Source organism: Dermacentor andersoni, chromosome 4, assembly GCF_023375885.2.
Source record: "Dermacentor andersoni chromosome 4, qqDerAnde1_hic_scaffold, whole genome shotgun sequence".
NCBI lineage: Eukaryota > Metazoa > Arthropoda > Arachnida > Ixodida > Ixodidae > Dermacentor > Dermacentor andersoni.
The window spans coordinates 49,703,732-49,723,242 of NC_092817.1; the positions used below are offsets into that span (position 1 = coordinate 49,703,732).

At 41.3% G+C, this 19,511-nt stretch overlaps 1 protein-coding gene across 5 annotated transcripts in view; it reads right to left on the reverse strand.

The window, feature by feature from the left end:
• LOC126537113 (cholinephosphotransferase 1-like) overlaps positions 1-19,511 on the reverse strand; it is a 29,497-nt gene that overhangs the window by 6,090 nt on the left and 3,896 nt on the right. For all 5 annotated transcript variants that reach the window (XM_050184259.3, XM_055073713.2, XM_050184260.3 and 2 more), the window contains 6 exons: positions 15,152-15,296; positions 6,477-6,618; positions 3,831-3,915; positions 1,977-2,117; positions 1,465-1,611; positions 442-576 (listed from right to left, as the gene is read on the reverse strand). In XM_050184259.3, the coding sequence (XP_050040216.2) occupies positions 442-576; positions 1,465-1,611; positions 1,977-2,117; positions 3,831-3,915; positions 6,477-6,618; positions 15,152-15,296 (795 nt within the window). The remainder of the gene's footprint in view (positions 1-441; positions 577-1,464; positions 1,612-1,976; positions 2,118-3,830; positions 3,916-6,476; positions 6,619-15,151; positions 15,297-19,511) is intronic.

Here is a 19,511-nt window from a genome sequence, read left to right on the forward strand (position 1 = left end):
TATGAGACACTGCGGCATTGCAGGTTAGAGGCGATGCGGAACTCCGGATTAATTTCGACCACGCGGGGTTCTTTAATGTGCACCCAATGCATGGTGCCCATGGGCATTTTTGCGTTTTGGCACTTTTAAAAGAGGCAATATGCAAAGACGCCACCGTTCGAGATTTGAACCCACAACCTCATGCTTAGCAGCACAATGCTAAAGTCACTAACACGGTTCTCGATGGCTTCGTGGTGGTCGGTTCACCGATTTGCAAGAAGTCCAACAGTCTCAACAGACCCATCTTAACAGATGGGTCACAACCACAGAAAGCACACTTTTTATATAGGTTCAGAATGACATTGGTGTGTGTGTGCGTGTGTACATGCGAGCGTGCGTGTGTGTGTGCATGCGCGCATGTTTCTGTTGACGAACACAACAGCTTAACTCTTGGAGACTTACCATAGCGCACATGAGTGCTGAGGAGATGGGTAGCGAAAGGGGCGTAGCACTGAGCAGAGCATTCAGGCAGAGGAACAGGGGTGCCACCAGGCTGCTGTCCCAAAGGTCCAATTCTCCGTCGGACACCGTTGTCAGCTGCAAATGTGCACACAATGAAACTAACAGCATCTGCAAGGTATGATGGCACAGAACAAAGCGTACCTGTAGTATGATTATAAATTCCTGGCACTAAGTTCTCACTTATGCTTTTAAAGATCAGGTTTAAAGGCAAACTTCAGCACAAACTTGAATTGTGTAGAAAGCCTAGTTTCAGATAACGTAGATACAGAGCACTCTCACAGCAAAATTAAACATTTGAAGTACGAGCGGGCACGTCACAAAACGCTAATGAATATTGGCACTTTTGATACAAAACTAAAATTGCCGCCATCACCGCTAGCTGGAAATGATGCAATACCTGTGTGTGAAGTGCTCTCCATAATGAAAGACACAGTACACAGTGGTAAGAACATAAAAGGGCATTTATTGCTCCTTCTATGCAAGAACACCAGCTAGTCAATATATGCAGTACAAGGAATAGTATCTTGATGGAACACACTATCGAATCAAGGAAGGTCGACTAACCAGTAGAGGATACTGAGCATATTGTTACGGGGAGACTATGTTTGACTGTGTCGGTGCTGCTTTCTGAAGTTGAACGGGGAACCTTTAGTGGCTTAGTCCCGCATAGCACAGCAGTGAGCACACAGTATATCTACAAGTGCCGCCGCCCCATAGTTAAAGAGAAAGAAGCAAGTTCCTCTTGTGCCAGAGTTGCCCATGCCGTTACATCATGGCAAGCACGTGTGTCGCCCACTTTCATTCTCGGATATTTTCTGGCCTATCAAGCCTTCTCTCAAGGTAAGAGCGGCTCTTTCTTTTATATATATGTATATACTGTAGAAGGGCACAGTATCGTTTTAAAATTCTGAGGTCCTTTAATAAATGCAAACCAAACAATAACGTAAAATAGTTTTCACTCACCACTAGCCTGATGGTGATCTTTGCAAAAGCAAAGCCATATGTGACCAGGAACATCACAGGGTGGGCAATCATGAGACCAGCCTTAAAGGTAGTCCATAGACAAGCAGACAGGCTCAGAAGAGCAGCCAGAGGGTACCATGTGCGCTCCTAAAGAAAGCACAAAAACAAAGCAATTATTCCACATTGAATGCTTCACTGCTGTTCATTGCTGCTTAAAACTGTAAAAGCAGTTTCATATCATTTTGAACTCTGACCGAATCACAAAACAGCATATGTTATGCAGAGACCAAATTGTGGACAAAGCAAAATGGCTGGAAGCAACCAGCGAGTAGTTTTCAGCTAAACATTTCAGTAGCATCATGACCAATATTTCTTACAATCTGTCTTGCCGAGTTGTCAGACTCATCCATAACAACCTGTCAGAGTATAGTAAATTCTTTGGCAAAGGCAAGCATACCCCCTATGTAAAAGTAAAAAGGGGAGAAATATTGTAGCAATAAGTAGTTGCATACCGTACGGCGAGGGATCTTGACAAGGCCATCAAGAGGGGTCTTGCCACCAAGGACAATGCGGATGTTGCCTAATGTCGCAAAGACCAGGCAGCAATAAGACAGAAGCACCATGATCTCGCGTAGCTGAACGCCGTAAAACACCTGCGCAATGAAAGAAGCAACCAACCAGGTTAAAATTATAACACAAGACATTTACTTATAAATAAAAAGTAATAATAATAACAGAGGTTAAGGGCATCTAAAGAGCCTACAGAGCTTAAAGGCATCTACCAACAATAACCTCCCTGCCTCTCAAATAATGTTGACCTATGTAGCAGCCTTACTCGTGCAGATTTTCATACTAAACACACACATGATGCCAAGAAGCTACCATGCCTACACCAATAGAAATTTTTCACTTCATGAAAAAGTCACAGGCCTGTGCAGTACTTGCAGCACAGTCACACCGTAAGCAGGAGGAGCGGCTCCATAGGAGAAGCTCTACTTTCAGCAGCATGAACTAGAGGGCCTTTGCAGCGAAGTATCTTTGCGTCATTTTCGCTAGAACAAACGGAACTGTCCGCCCGTCATCGACAGCGAGCTGCGGCTTGTGCTCCTCTGTGCACAGCGGTCTGCGGAGCCCGACATTGCCCGATTGCAGCCGCGCGCATAGCTCTATGGTTTGTTTCTTCAGCAGCGGTTCGTACCTCGTGAGGAGACGCCATAACATATACCGAAGAGTAAACACAAGTATCGAGACTACGCAGAGCACATGTCACATTCCTTGACATGTGGTACAATATGATACAACTGCTGCATGTTGTGACACCTAGTGGAATACAATGTAACTGCAATGCAAAGTTGGCACGTATAGACGCTACGCAACGCGCATCTCACATCGTGTGACAGGTGGCACGATACAGTGCCGCTGATGCTGATTTACTGGCATGCCCTTTGAAACCGGGCAGTGACAAATAGTCACCTAGCCTGCTTGATTTAATCAGGTATGTTTACATGTTTTTAATTCTAGCATTTTTGTATACATTTTCTTAATCTTCTTCTTCCTCAAAGCTTCTCAATTTACCTTGTACCGCTACCTATGCAACTGCTACAAAGTGTGCCACCTGGTACAATATGAATATGCAATGCAAAGTGTGCACCTATCAACACTACACAGCACGCATCTCGCATTGCATATTCCTTGCGCGCTAGGACGTGTGTGTAGGGCATGTTTTCGCAGCAGCTAGTGAGCACTGGCGTGGCGTCGTGGTAGAGTAACTGACTCCCAGGCAGAGTGCTCAACTTTGATCCCAGAGGGAACTTGGTATTTTCTTTTTTTGCTCATGCGGTGGCGGACATCGTCAAACGAAACACCTGTTTGGATGAGCCTATAACAGCTTCTCTGTAAAACAGTCATTACTATTCTCAAGGAATGAAAGGTGTCAGTTTAGGCCTAATATGCATACTTTCGCTTTTGCTGTCTCCAGTCCATGTTACGTATGTGTAGTTTTGGTTCTTGTGCTTGGATCAGGGTTCATACCACCTTCAGCAATCAGATGCATAGTGGCTTGACATTGCACACTCAATTAATTGCACCTTATTTGGTGTTCTACAATAAAAATTCCCGTTGATTCTGCGAGTACTATATACTAACAGGGAAGATTCCAAACTAACGGAAGGTTGAAAAGCAGCCTCGCATTAAGTCTAACGAAGAAAAGTTATACGAGAATTCAACAATATCTAATTATTACAAGATTAAACAAAGGAGGAGGATTCTGTAGTGGCAAATTGTTCTCGTATGTTAATGAGGTGTGCATACTCATCAAGGTCATAACACTCAGTATCTTTTAGTATAGACTAGACATGGTTACTTACGTTCTGCATCCACAGATTTTGGCCATAGATAGCTGTTAAAAGGTGGACAGCCATCATGGTACACTGACACTCGGAGACGTCCATTCTAGTGAAGAAAAAGAAAAGACCATCGTGTCATTGCCTTCAATCATCTGCAGCATGACAGAATATGATACATTGCCCAAGCACACCTTATACCATTTGAACACCACAAGCTAACATTGCAAATGACTGAAAAAAGAAAGAAAATCGAGACAGCAGCACATATGTAGAGTGGTAAACAAGTCCACAATGGAGTACCTTCATTTCAAATATTTATAGACTATTTCATTAAAGGGCCCTTACACCAACTATGATAATTCAAAAAAACAATTGCATGCTCTTCTCCAGGCTTTAAAGGTACCTTTTCACACATCATGAGGCTAACAGAGTCATTCATGTGACATCACCAGGGAAAAAGCTGTCAATTTGTACATATATTCTCCAGAGACTCCCTCATACATATTACAGTTAAACCTAGATATAACTAAGTCTTTAAAATGGGAAATTTGCTTTGTCACATCGAAATTTCGTTGTATTGAAATTCAACATTTTACACGAATAAGTACAGTCACCGATCGATTTTTCTTGCACGGAAGGGGCCACAAAATTTTCCAAATTATTGGGCAAGTGAAAAAAGCAAATGTGAATAAGAAAGAATATTCCTTTTGTTGAGTTTGAGAGTCAGTGACAAAAGATCCAGTTTCATGCTGTGTCGGCGATATCTTTACATTGGCATTATTAATTAAGCGAAACAAGCCGCATTCTCACATCTACTCTGCCCCTACAGCTGTCAGCGTCACCCGCAGTGGGACGATGCTACCATGAAAAGCACCAGCAGCAGGGAGCAAATGCCTTGTCTACCTCTCGCTTCAATGTGTCTCGAAAAAGAAAAAGGTAATTACATAAGGGGTGTTACGTGCCAAGACCACTATTCTGGATTAATTCTGACCGCCTGGGGTTCTTTAATGCGCAACTAAACCCAAGTACACAGGCGTTATTGCACTTTGCCCATGTTGAAATGTGGGCACAGTGGTCGGGATTTGATCCCGCGACCTCGTGCTCAGCAGTGCAACACCATGGTCACTAAGCAACCATGGCGGGACACATCTCAAAAACTCAATATTACGCAACCTCTAGTACTAAATGCACACGAAGACAGCACACATGATGCTATCTCGGCATGCCCACTCTTTGCACACGCGGCAGATTACCTCTAAAACAGGGTACATGGGCTGCGTAAGTGCTCAGCCGTGCACACAGATGTGTGCAGCCACTGTCATGCTAGAAAAGGGAATGCGCACCAACCTGCCCTTCACTCCCCAGCCCTCGCACGTGCTTGAGTGCATTAAAGGGAGCAACTTCTCTCCCCTTCTTTCCCACTGTTCGCACGGGTAGGCGGCGCTCATCAACACCATCCTTCTTGGCTCACCCTTGCATGTTTTCACTCGCACCGAAAACATACAGTGCGCGGGGTGCGATAGGATCGTATCGCGCTTGCATTTTATATGGAATGTGACGCTACTCCGCTTCAGCGGTGGCTCTTGGTCGCAGGGCGCCAGCAACAACATATAATTCCACTATTTAACATCTGCATCATTGGAAGTTTCCATTTATTGTCTCAGTATTCTTTCATGGCAGCAGTGAAATTTCGTTATATTGAAATCACTTATAAACACACTTCGTTATATTGAGGTTCTAAAGTAGGACGTTCTGGCGGGCTAGTTGGCTCATAGCTTTAGACGTTTCTTCTAACCAAGCAAAAAAAAAAAAAAAAACACGAGGACACAAGAAAGAGCGCAGACTGCCAACTGTTGATTTTTGGAAAGCAAGCAACATACATATATTTCATTCATGAACCTGTACATGTGTCCGCATCGTCACTCTCATATGTGCTGATAAACATAAAAATAACTTTACGTTTTTATGTTTATCGGCACATGTGAGAGTGACAATGCGGACACATGTACACGTTCACGAGTATTCATATTTACGTTAATTTAACCTGGACTGCCATGTCATCATAGGCAACAAGAAGTGCCAGTGAAGTCCGTTCTGAATACTGCAACATGACGAGAAAATACAGGATGCAGCATCAACATGACAAGCCACTATATGGTGTTATGTCTCGATCTTTCAGTTTTACTAAAGAAAAGTGGTTTTTACCATAACGAACCTGAGGAGATCGTTACTTTGACCATGTACATGGAGATGCTGCATACAGCTACTAACTGTGGTGCTTAAATAAAGAAATTAGCTTTTCACGTTCGTAGCGAACCAGTCAATAATAAGAGCCAACTTGGAAAGTGGTTATGCCTTTCAATGTCCTTCAGGTCTCAGGCTGCTGTATCAGGCAAATACTGGAACAATGCATTCAATGCTTCTCTAAACAGATATATCAGGAGGATTCCCACATCAAAGGCAGACAAAATATCACAATAGACAGTACGTATTAGCGACACAATGGTTGCTGACCACAAGGAATTCCTGCCGATAACAGGCCACAGAGTGGTCCACTTATTGACAGAAGAATGTACATGCACAGCAAGAAACGCATGCAAGGCGTGAGTGGCAAGAAGCCTCACAGGCAAGCAGATCAAAGAATGCCAAAACTGGAGGACAACTCACTTGCCAAAGACCATTACATGAGTGACATAGTCCTGCCAGTGAGTAGAATAGAATGCCAGTGCAGACAGAAAAAAAAAAGTGACCAGGAGCGCAGGAGAATCCCCCAGTTGCATGGCGATGGAAGCAGATGTAGTGACAAAGACTGCAAAGACATGCATTTATGCAACCAATAAGTTTATGGGGCACTCAAGTCAGTCCTGTGTGCATTCAACGTGACAGCCTTACACATTTGATCAGAACTTAAATGCAAATAATATATCAATCCATGTATTTGATCATAAATGTCCTAGATAAGTTGTTTGCATCCTACTGCAGGTACATAGTACAGCCTCTGCCAAAAGTTTCAAAGCCACTGCACCCTAGGTAAAAGCTGTGGCTGTTACTCGTGGCAGGACTCTTGTAACAACTCGGGCACTTAGAAGCTCACAGGTATGAGGGGTACTGGTCCTCCAAGTTTCATACAGACTGCAGTAAGTGGAAAACCAATCAATGCTAGGTAGACTCAAAACTATTGGCAAAAGCTGTTGATGCTTTTCTGCTTTTTAATTTTTTTCACCACAGAGCAGCAAAAAAAAAAAAAAAGAGAGAGAGATGACTGCATATTTTGTTTGTGCCCCAGCTGGCACTCTGGGAAGCTGGCTATTTATTCAAGTAAACCAAAAAAAATAGAAAAGCACACACCTACTTCAGTGCCATGTCTAGTGTAATGTATTCGCTTTTACTGATGGATGTGCAGCTCAATGTTGTAAGAATTATCAAAGCAAAATACTTAAGGTTTTCTTCACTGGTCAAGGCCAATAATATCACAAGCCAAGCTTGTTTGCAGAGTTGTAAGAGAAAGCTATGTTTTGACTGATTACTAAAGTTAGTGGTCAACTATCCCAGCAATTCAAATTTGCATGCTTTGCACTTCTGGTTAAAATATTAGTTGGTACACAGCGTCTTCAACACATCAACGCCATGTAATGCAAAATGGCATATGCTTAATTCAAGCCTCTTGTGGCATCATGAAATACAGGACTTCTGCTGAGAAAAAGCAGTTTTGGTAAGTGTTTGTGCCTGAACACTAATATTCACATAGCAGTACAGAATTACTATGATTAAAGGGGCCCTGTGACACTTCTTTAACATGTTAAACAAGCCTGATTAGTTGCTACACAATGGCGTAATGAACCTCCGTTCCAATTAATATTTCTGAACATGCATCATCAGAGACTACAATTTTGCTACAAATAGCTGCCCTTTTTTTTTCAGCTTCCTCATGTACATGCCACACGATGTGTCTGTTATACATCAATAAACACAATGACTTTTAATTTCACAGATTTTGTTAGACAACTAATTAGTGCATCTGAGAGAAGTTAAGTAAACAAAAATGAAATCACTGAAATGAGGTGGTATCATCTGGCGGCAGAGGACGATACTACAGTGTCAACATTATGGCCTCCAAAATTGGGCAGTTCGAAGGGCATTTTACCAGCCCGTCTTGAAGGCTACACCAATATCAAAGCTGGTGGACGTTGTGCTGCATAGTTTAAGTGGCACAACTTCAAGCATAGTAAAAATGGCAAAGGGGAAGACAAGGCCTAACAGCATGGAAGGGGCATCATTTGATCACTTATGCGCATTCAGAAAATGTTTTGCAAGAAGTCCTATAATACCAGACACATTAAATAACTCTCACAGATAGATAGTGTTACAGGCCCTCTTTAAGCAGTTCAGGCACAGATGCACAAGAAAGAAAGGATGTAAAAGTAAATTTTTTGGCACATGTTACTAGCTTCAACGCTACAGTATATATATCTTTTGCTTCAAAATTCACTTGCTTCGTTATTTAGATTTGATTAATTCAATTCCTTGCAATATAATGCCAAACCTTAAACAAGTCAAACATGAAACCTGCAATACGAAAGTATTTGAGTTATCATGAGCCTAATGTAACTACAACAACTTGCACTTACACAGTACATAAGGGCTTATGTCGCTACAAGTGTGCCTGCCCACTTGTTAAGGTTTACTATAAGCAATTCAAGGGCTGCAACATGATTGCTGGAAAAGGATCAAACAGTAAGAATAAACTAAAAATGAAAATGAAACTCGTTAATTTTACAGACAACAGCAGATATAACCAGCAGCAACTTTAGTATTGATAAAAGAACCTAATTAGTTTTAGTAACTGCATGTGTGAGCAATAGCAGCTAGTTAGTAGGCATTGAGATAACTTCCAAAGTGATGCAAATTATTAGCATAAACCTGTGCTAATATGAGCAACAGCAGCAAGTAGTAAGCACTCTGACCATTTTCCACTTTATGCAAACCAACAGCAACCACCTGTCCTTCATGTCATGCTCGTACAAGACCAAAGAGCTCCTTTTCTTCATCTTCTTCTTCTATTCTTTTTTTTTTGCCTCGCATTTAAGCGACTAAAGTTAAAATGTATTGATTAATATGTGAAAATGAAGCTAAGCTGTGTTGTTGTGAAACATAGTTGTTAATTGAATAACTGGCATCAATCAGACGTCCAAACACTCAAATGAATATATTGAAAAGCTTAATTAGAAAGGTGTAGAGCATCAAACAAATCACCTCTAGCCATTGTTCCTCTCACCCCCCACAACTTAAGAAAGAATAATAACAATAAAACAGAAACATGACACTTCCATTTGGAAATTTCCTCCAGAACAGAAGGGAAGGTCACTAAGTAATAATATTATATGACCATTATTACACCGAGATTATCACACAGAGTTCCGTGCTAGGAGTACTAGACAAAAATCTGGTGCCAGTGTCGGCTTACACACTAGTATGGCAGCTAGGACAGCACTGGAATGATGGACTGCTTAGTAATTTGTCTAAGCTTTGTCCCTCTGGTTTTGCACTGCCATGTCGACACTAATTTATAATCACAAATTCGGCATACTGCAATGTTTAGTATCAATTATCCTGCAATTTCCACAATTCAACTGCTTTCAAATGATCACAGACAATTTGAATTCTTTAATAAATACTCATAAAAATTTTTACACACAATAAGCTATAGCAAAGTATCATCCATAACTATAGATTTAGTGGCACACATACTCAAGAATGCCAAGATTTAATTTATGCTCTGAAAATTAAGTCATAAAATGGATCACTCATGAGCATAAAACACTTAAATAGTATCCCAAATAAATATTGTGAGGCAAGCACACTACCTAAATGAACTTCAAAGAACAATAAAGAAACTGTGCTCAGCATTCTCAATGAATCCATGCCAAATAGAAAAATCTATGTGCTACTAAAGATTACCAAGGTCCTTTGGAAATTTCCAGTGCCAAATTTCATCCCAGTAACCCTATTATGGAATCCTTTGGTGGCACCCACCATTTAACGTTGCCACAGCTCCCCTCCCAAGTCTCACATCAGCGGTAACAATCTTTTGCTCCTCTGATGGCTCACGCGGCATACCATCCACAACCTGGCAAAAGCTTTCAAGACAACAGTGTTAGGTATTTGAGTTGATGCTCCGCAACCACTGAGCTGGAAATGTTTGCAAGGTGTCTAGTTAATCGCTCTTTATGAATATTTCGTATGTTTTTCCCGTTGCCCATCAATTATCTTAGTACAATTTTCGGGGCTGTCAAAGCAGCAGTATTTAAGAAGTACACATTGTTTAACTGTTATATCAAATTTCTGGATTAGTATTCATGAGGAAAGTAAAATATAAGAGTAAAGCTAAGCAAACATGACCAGCATTTTCCCATTTATGTAATTATGCTGAGCAGTTTGTCTTTAATATCACTGAAGAGAAGACAACGAAGTCAGTTTAGACTGGTAGGTTATTTTAAAAACACTGTCTGCTCTTATTTAGAAGACAGAAAATGGTTCAATGTAAGTAGAAAAAATGAATGTCCAAATTTTCAAATTTTTCACTCAAACAGCAGCATCACTCAAGTCAATCTAAAGTCATAAATTCCCTAGTATTCTTTCATTTTTGGTGTTCTATGTCACGAATAAGTTGCCATGCTGCATCTTTCCTTACTTAAAATTCAATGCATTTTCATTGTCAAACGTTTTACTAGCATAAAGCAGATGCTGTTGAGAGAGAGAGAAAATAACCAAAGGAAAGTTAGGATAGTTAAAATGAGAAGTGAGCTAGTGTGCTACCCTGCACAGGAGAATGTGAACATAGGAATGAAAAGATAACGAAAACAGAAAACAGTCGTCACTGGCAACTTGTAGTCACAGACTTTCAAGTAAACCTCTCACTTCCAAAATCCACAACATCAGAGAAAGTCAGTCTGCAAATTTCAAGATGGTGTTGCCACTTATCTTTCGCTCACACATTCCTTCTTGTTTAAAAAGCCTCCATTCCCATGAAGGTTGCTAGATTTGCAATTTCTGATATGCAACCTATCAATCTAAGTTATTTCTACTCATATTTTGCGTATATTTGGGGTAGAAATGTGCTTTACAGAAAATTTTTCAGCTCGAAATTTGGCAGAGCTCTTTGGCTATGACAAAAAGCCAAGATACAGAGTTCTGACATTTAACATGTCTCCCATACCGTTAATTTTTTCTGACAGGTTTCCTGACAACCCCACAACTTATCTGAATTCCCTGATGGTTTCATATCTTTAGTTTTCGAGGTCGCTAGACACCTTGCTTAACAGATCCTGAACAGTCTTCAAAAAGCTCCTCTTATTGAGGGGCAGTGGCTTTCCAGATGCAAATTCACATGTTAAAAATTGTACATCAACAGTCTGAAAAATGAATTATTCACCTCATCCTTGTGGAGCAGTGAGCTCAGAAAACCATTTTCTGTGAAAGTGAAAATGCCATGGAGCCAGAGAGGCACATGCAAGGCAACAATGATAACAATGGATGAAGAAGTTCTATCGAATAGCCAGATCATGTCACACATGCCCCCCAAAACAATGGTCTATCCTGTATCCTAGAACTGCCAAAATGGGCCACAGTATGATCATGCCACCTGATTACAGTTAATGCAAGGCCGCAAGCAAGCATTGCTGTTAATCGATTGATAGTCACCTTATCCCCTTTTTGCAAAACTGCTAAACTACATGGCAAAAAGAAGCATGACCTAATACAATACCCATGATCAGGACCTTTCACAACTTGAAATATAACAATCAAGAATCCCTGACAGTTTTGTTGGGTCCCAGAGTGTCTAAAGTGCACTGTACTGTTCATGAAAGTCTACAATAAACTTCAATATATCAAAAACGTTACATAAAGATGGCTGCACAGCTTTACTACCTGCTAATCAAAATTGTGCTCTTCAGAGAACCTTAATGGCCGCTTCAGTAAAAAATGTCACAGGCCTGCACAACACACGCAGCACAGTCACAGCGTAAGCTGGAGGAGCTGTTCCATAGGAGCTCTTTTTTCGGCACCACGTACTGCAGGGTCATTGCGTTGTTTCCACGAGAATAATCTTAACTGTCTGCCTGGTGTCGACGGTGGCAAGCTGCAGATTGTGGTGCGGCTTATCCTGCTCTCTGCACAGCAGTCTGCTCAGCCCAATGTTGCCTGGTTACGGCAGCGCGCGTAGCTCTATGATTCACTTCTTCAGCAGCAGTTCGTACCTTGCAAGGAGGCACCATAACGTGTACCAAAGAGTAAACACGTGTATCCAGACTACGTGGCTTACATGTCACATCCCTTGACCCGTGGAGCGGCACATTGCTTTTGATGATGATGATGATAATAATAGTTTATTGGCATCCCCTTCGGCCTAGTCACCTAGCCTGCTTGAGTTAACCAGGCCCTGCTAAATGCAGCATGCAAGTGCTATATGCGACGGCTACAGGTCGGGACACCTGGCGGAATATAATGGAACTGCAATGCTAAGCTTATACATGTCACTATGCTAATAATGATAATGTTCATTTAATGTCATTCCCTTTGCAACGAAATGGTGACAAAGCGTCGCCTGGCCTGCTTGAATTAATCAGGTATGCCATATATGTTTTACATTCGAGGAACCCGTATGGGTTTACTTTGTAGCAACTGCTACGAACGGGTGGACGTCTGATTTTTACCTTTATTAATTACACCAATATTTGTACGTCTCCAAAATCTTTTTTTTCTTCCTCAAGACTTCTCTATGTACCCTGTACCATTATCTATGCAGTTGCTACATGGCATGCCACCTGATGTAATATTATGCAACTGCAATGCAAAGGGCGCACATATAGATGCTGCGCGGCACGCATCTTACATCGCAAGGCATGTGGCACGATACAATGCTGCTGCTGATGATGACTGTTTGCTGGCATACGCTTTGAAACATGGCAGTGACATAGTCACCTAGCCAGCTTGGTTTGACAAGTGGCACGATACGATGCTAATGACGGTGATGATAATTATTTATTGGTATCCCCTCTGAAACGCGGCGGTGACAGTCACCTAGCCAGCTTGATTTAATCAGGTACACAATATTTTTTTTTCCTAGCATTCTTGTATACATCTCTTTAAGCTTCTTTTTCTTCCTCAAATTTTCCTTAACTGCCTTTAACCTGTGGATCTGCTACATGGTGCTCTACGTGGTGTAATAATATGCAACTGCAATGCAAAATGTGCACTACGATCATTGCACAGTGCACATGTCACATCGCGTGTCTCCTCGCGTGCTAGGACACGTCTATAGGGCATTTTTCCACTGCACGCTAGCAAGCGCTGGCGTGGGTCAGTGGTAGTGTAGCTGACTCCCGCACAGCAGGCCCAGGTTCAATCCCGGCAGGAATTTGGGATTTTTTTCTCATTCCCAGCAACAGTTGCTACAGACACTGGACACTGGTGGCGGCGGACACCATCGCCAACTGAAACGGCTATTGGAATGAACCCATAACAGCTTACGCTATAAAACTGCCGAGGCTGCTGGTGCCTGTATTACTTTATCTGGTAAACAAATAACACGCATAGAATAATCAGCAGTTCTTATGTCAGGTCAAAAACAAGAGTCACAGTACAACAGTGTTAAAAGACTGCATTAATTGGCACTGCTGATTAATTAAATATAGCGATGAAGGTAACTTATAAAAATTTCTAGTAAATCCTGTGCTATGACAGCTTATGCAGGCTTACAGGCAGACAGCCTTCTGTGTTATAGCATCCCAACAAGATAAAAGGTCAAGCCTGTCTGTCCTACAAGTAGATTATCAATTACAGGTAGCAAAGGCACAAATATCATGCTAGGGCAGTTCAAATTAAGGATTCACAATGTAACAGCACAAAAGTGCGGATTTTTTCCAAAAGTTCCTTTCCATGGCTATGATTATTTTATCATTTAAAGCAATACAAGTTCAAGGAAAAGTCTGCATATAAAGAAATCAGGAAACTTGCACAAGTATCGTATTTGCACGATTATAATGTGAGCTTTTTTTAGAAATTTCCTACCTCAGAACACAACTTACATTATATTCAGGTTCGTGAAATGTATAATCACAATATATATTATATATATTGTTACAGGAGGATAAAAGAAGAGGAAGGAAGAAGAAGATCGTGAGACGCTGACTGCTGCGTGTTGTTGCTGGTCAGCCATCTTTAACTACACTGACTCTGCTTACGCATATATTGTAAATACAGTCTTTCTTTACTCCTAACATCCCCGTAACAATTTATTACGTACAAATACAATAGTTACTAAAGCAATCCATTAAATAGCAACTAAATTCCAGTTGCACATCCCATTTGTACCCTGCACAGCAATATTAAGTTAGTAACAGGACTATGTATATAATAATGCACTTATTTTCCACAAATCAAGCTAAACCAGAACAAAAGGGGAAGGTCATGCTACTAGCTCCACTTGCGTCATCATCTAATGTACAATAACAATTATCAAGGATTGATTCTACCATCGGTCTATGTGCGGCAGGTTTTGTTCTATAGTGGTAAATGGCAATGCGAGCAAGATCAGTTGGCTAGGTTCACTGGCCGAGTTCAAATGGGGCACTAGTTTTCTGTTTATTTCATATCCAGCACTGAAGCATCCAGATGTATGTACTGGACATTCTAAGTAGAAACATTTTTGAAATCATGGCTTCAGCCTAAAATTCAATGCTGGGTTTACTACGAGAACAAATGTGCACAGACTATGGAATGCAACCCAAGGCAGGACTTTGTCTCATTTTACAGTAGCACAGGTAATGCCAAAAGCGTTATTAAATGAAGGAGACACTCACATCCTATCAACATGCAAGGTTAGGAACCGATCCTGACAGAGGTGCAACTAAAGTAACTTCTCCGAGGTGTCATGTCAAATGTGTAAGTTCCGACACAAGCCGAGGGCCACATTCTCGACTGATCACGTTTAGCATGTGTTAGTTGGCCAAATTATTAAGATCCGACATGATCACACAAAATTATGAGTAGACACACTCCTCACTACCATTATCGTTCATGTGTACAGATAAAAAGTGCATTGACCATGTGGGCAGCAGAAGTGCGATGAATTAATGCTTGGTGCTAAAGTAAGTTGCCACACCTTATCATTGCAGGGCAGCAATGCAGCTGTCACCAAAAGTAATCAATCGCAGGTACATCTGCCAGTAAAATGCTCAGTGACAGAAGGGAGGTCTACATCTGTACAAATAAGTAATTTCTTTCGACCAGTACTGCAGTGAAGAAGAAGAGTCACTAATTAAAAATGAGGGCAGACTCACAAGTAGACAGGGCATCACAACCATGGTCATAAACTTCCTCCAGGGCGGTATTCTGCACCTTGATGGCCTGTTTGCCATCTAAAGCGTCCAGCAGTTGGTACAGGAACAAAGACAATGCACACAGCACAAAGGTCCACCATGGCGCCTAGTTACCAGAGTAACGGTGAGGGGTAGAGAAAGAGAGAGAGAGAGAGAGAGAAGACACGGCAGCCCTCTGCCTGTTAGTCCAACTTGCGCACTTTGTCCATCGATCACATGTTGTGACCCGTTTCCCTTTTTTTTTTTTTCAGAGGCGAGAAGCAGTAGGATTTTCCCGCAGTGCATGCGCAAGTGCAACACGCTTTTTACTCACACCACAACCAGTGCAGATAGCAGCAAGTAAGAGAATGACCACATGTTCCTTCTTGAAGCACATACACAGAACTCAAGTCTTTTGAATATACTTGACATTATGAGCATTGTTTTCGACAGGACAGGATAGGTGGTTGGCAAACAAACCTAACCATTTATTTATTCATTCTCATAAATGAAGAAACAGTATTCTTTAGAAATTGAGATACGCGAGACTATGAAAGCTTTGGAAAGTGTGAAATACAGCTGATCTGAACACATTTAACAGTGGCATGTGTGTGTGTGTGCCTTTTGCAATGTTCACACTGGGCTCGCATGCATAGCCAGATGCCCTGTTTAGGAACCATTTCTTTCCCTAAAATTGTGACATCTACTCTGACAGTAAACTGAAAAAAAAAAAATTTGCTTTTTTTCTTTTACAAAGACAATTTTAAACTGGCAGGCTACTAAATCCCAAGGGAACCTAACATGCACCAATCTCCATAATGGCATTTCTAGAACATGGAGCTCTATAAGCACAATAACAAAACTATTTTCCAGGCCAAGCTAAACCCAAATCACCAGCGTTAGCATCTCCTAACCAGCACAGGTAGTGGCAAAGGAAAATAATTAAAGACAATTTTACTGTACTTTACCAGCACTCTAGTGGAATGTGAGCATAGCCAATTGTCTATCTTTCATTGTTCTCATTACTTGCCTGTCCATGATTAGGCTAATTTTAATTATGGGCTTAAAATATATAACTGTGCCATATAAGGGAGTTAAGGATGGCTCATAAAATTGAAGACTTGTTTAAACGAATAAAAAGAATTAATTATCCTCTCAGGTTTTATGTGCCAAAACCATGGATTATGAGGCACACATTTATTAATGTGGGACTCCAGATTAATGTTGACCACCAAGGGTTCTTCAATGTGCATCTAAATGTAAGTACACAAGCGTTCTTTAGTTCTCCCCTCATTGGAATATGGCCTCCACAGCCAAGATTTAACCTCGAGCCTCAGCGGCGCAATGTTGTAGTCGTTGAACTTCCACGGCAAGTCCATTTAAACAAAGGAAAAAAAAAAGAGAAAGTTATGGGCAGCTCTGAACAGCAATAAGGCTCTCAATAAAAACACATTAGCTGTTTCCTTTTCTTTTATGCCCCTGTATATAGGTTACGTGTACCTTGCCAATAAACATTTTTGAGACACAGCCACATTTGCTTTCTATTTCTTGTTGCCTTGCTCACCGTGCACCCCCCTCCCTCCCTCCCTATTTAATATTATTTTGCCCAAGCCTCCACTTGTACAGCCTACCATTTCATTAGACCAACGAAAGAACTACAGGTAACATGAATTTCAACATGATCAAAATTAAAGTTCTAGCTCATTGAAGTTAGTATTTCATTTCTGAATCGCACGATTTTCATATTTACAAAGATTTATTTTGGATTAAAAAGATTCAAACTGCAGAGGTTTTTTTTTTGCACATGTTGCGGAACAATAAGCCTTGAACACGCACGAACACAAATACTGCAACAAAAGCAGAAGGCATTTTATTTAGTAAATACAGATTACAGTTTCAGCCCACTTCATTGCACAGTTTCCTTACAGCCTTGATTGAAATATGTCAGTAGCAGTCATGCACAAAATCAACAGAATATGCCTAGCATAGGGCACAACAAAACCAATACAGAAAACAATATATCCCTATAGTCGGGTACAACTTATAAAGGCAGAAGAGGCCTCCGTCCAGATAACTGAAGCACGGCAGCCGAATGTCTCCGCGACTAAATAGTCCTGCTGACGCAACTCCGCCCAGTTCAAAGCACGGATTGCCACAATTTCCGTCGGCAGGGTCACCGGCCATGAGGCTCATGGCGTCAGTCTAGAGTGTGCGCCTATTGGTGGAGGCTTGTGTACATCTGCCTTTGAATGGCAAACACCACTGTCTTCTAAAGCTGTACCCGAATATAGTTTATTGCAACCACTGAGACAGTCTTTATTGGTATATGTTGTAACGCCTTCAGTGGATAAATCTGTTCTTTTCCCAGATGGTATGCATTCTTTGGATATGTGTCAAAGGACTATGGAAGTACCAGCTTAACAGACATGGCCGCCATGGCACAACAGACTCCACCTCTTTGAAATCGAACTGTATGTGATAATATGCTTCCTATTATAAAGGCTCGATGTGCAGTGGAATACAACATGACAGAACAGATTCACATTTAGAGCCTGCAGTGTACAGCACGGTCTCATCTTAAAGGGAACACCTCGCTGGCAGCAAAGCCAATACAACAAACACTCCTACATTACTGAGAGAAAAACAATAGCCAAGAGCATTTATTAGGCCAACATCTATGCATTACAAAATAGTCTGCTGCCTTCGTGCCATATTTCAGCTACACTTGGTAGCCAATACAAAATGGGTGTTCCTTTTAACAGTGCACTATACTTTATCTCCTGTGTACAGGTCCGCATATCAAGTTATAATCCATTCACAAAAGTGATGGCTGCTTGAAAAATAAGTTGGTGTTCCCTTACATATCACTCAAGGTTGTGCACGGTGCCCATGGAAACTCGGTACTTCCCATGTTCAATCAGAGCAGTCAGCAAATTAATGATGTGGCGCATGCAAAAAAATGTACTTCTGGAGCTCACCATATACTAACACGCTTAAATGGGTTGAAAAGTGAGCTACTTCTTATGTCCAGACTGGTGGATTACTTTTATACGACTCTCTTCTGCCATTTTCGAGCATTAAAGAATTATATTATTGAAGAAATTGAACTGCGAGGATTTCCATCTTTGAACCGCAGGCCACAAGAATGAAGCCTGATTACTCTTTCTCCATCTATTCATTACTTGTATTATCATTATTATTTTCTGCAAATAAACAATTAAATGCACATGACACATTTCACAGTAGTACTTTTGCATACAAATGCTGTCTCTCTTTGTTAAAAAGTTAGTTCTTGTCCTGACCTATGGCATGATGTGAAACACCTATGACATGACATTCCAGCGCAGAATTTTTAACGCGGTATCACCCAGTTTCATTGTCATGCCAATCCTCCACTGCTGGTGAACATTGCTCATTTGGTGTGCCATATATAAAATCTACCAGCCTAGGTTTGTATTTAACGTCTTCCACAACGTCCTCACCCCGACTTTTTTTTTTTTTTTTTAATGCGACAGTGCTAGTTCTGCACACTAGATAGCACTACAGTTTGTTAGCCGAAAGTCATTTTAGGAAAACAAAAACTTTTTTTTTTTACATCAGGTTTTCTTTTTTAGATATACTAACATTTTGGGAAACACAGAAAGGAAACATTAAAAACAGCAATACACCCTACACTATATTCATACAAATGTCCCCTTTGTAACGACTTTGCCTCCCTATATCACACCACATGGGCGTGCCCTAACGTGAAGGCCGCCCCGCAAGTACCCAACCCCACACCCGAGCAGTGGGAGGCCATGCTGACTAGTTCGGACCCTCGTAACCAGCAGCAACCGGTGCAGCGGGCCCGGGAGACAGCAAGAGCCGCAAGAGCCCTGGACTAAGGGAGCCTCCCGCACAAGCAGAAAGACACCTGCTTGTCCTTTCCTTTTTTTCTAATAAATGTTTCTCCTCCTCATCTCTCTTGTATCCCGTCTTCTAAGATTAGTGTCATGTTAGCAATTGCTGTTGCCGATATTTGGCCACAAATAAAGCCAATCACTATTTGAAAGGAGTGAAAAGCTCATTTATGCGACAACACACATCGCCTTTAGAACTCACAGGCTGCAACAACTCACGCACAACTATGAAGAATGCAATGAAACAGCTGCATGCGTGCAATGACATGCTTAGAGACATAAATGAGCACAAGGTGTCCCTTCCAGTGACATCTTTATGCGTTGTTTATTGCAGGTTCCAGTTCATCCTTTTCCAGAACTGCCATCTGGATAATAAGTACATGGCATTAAGCCAACTTCAGCAAAAGAAATGGTATGCCCCAACCACATGTTTCCGTAAACAT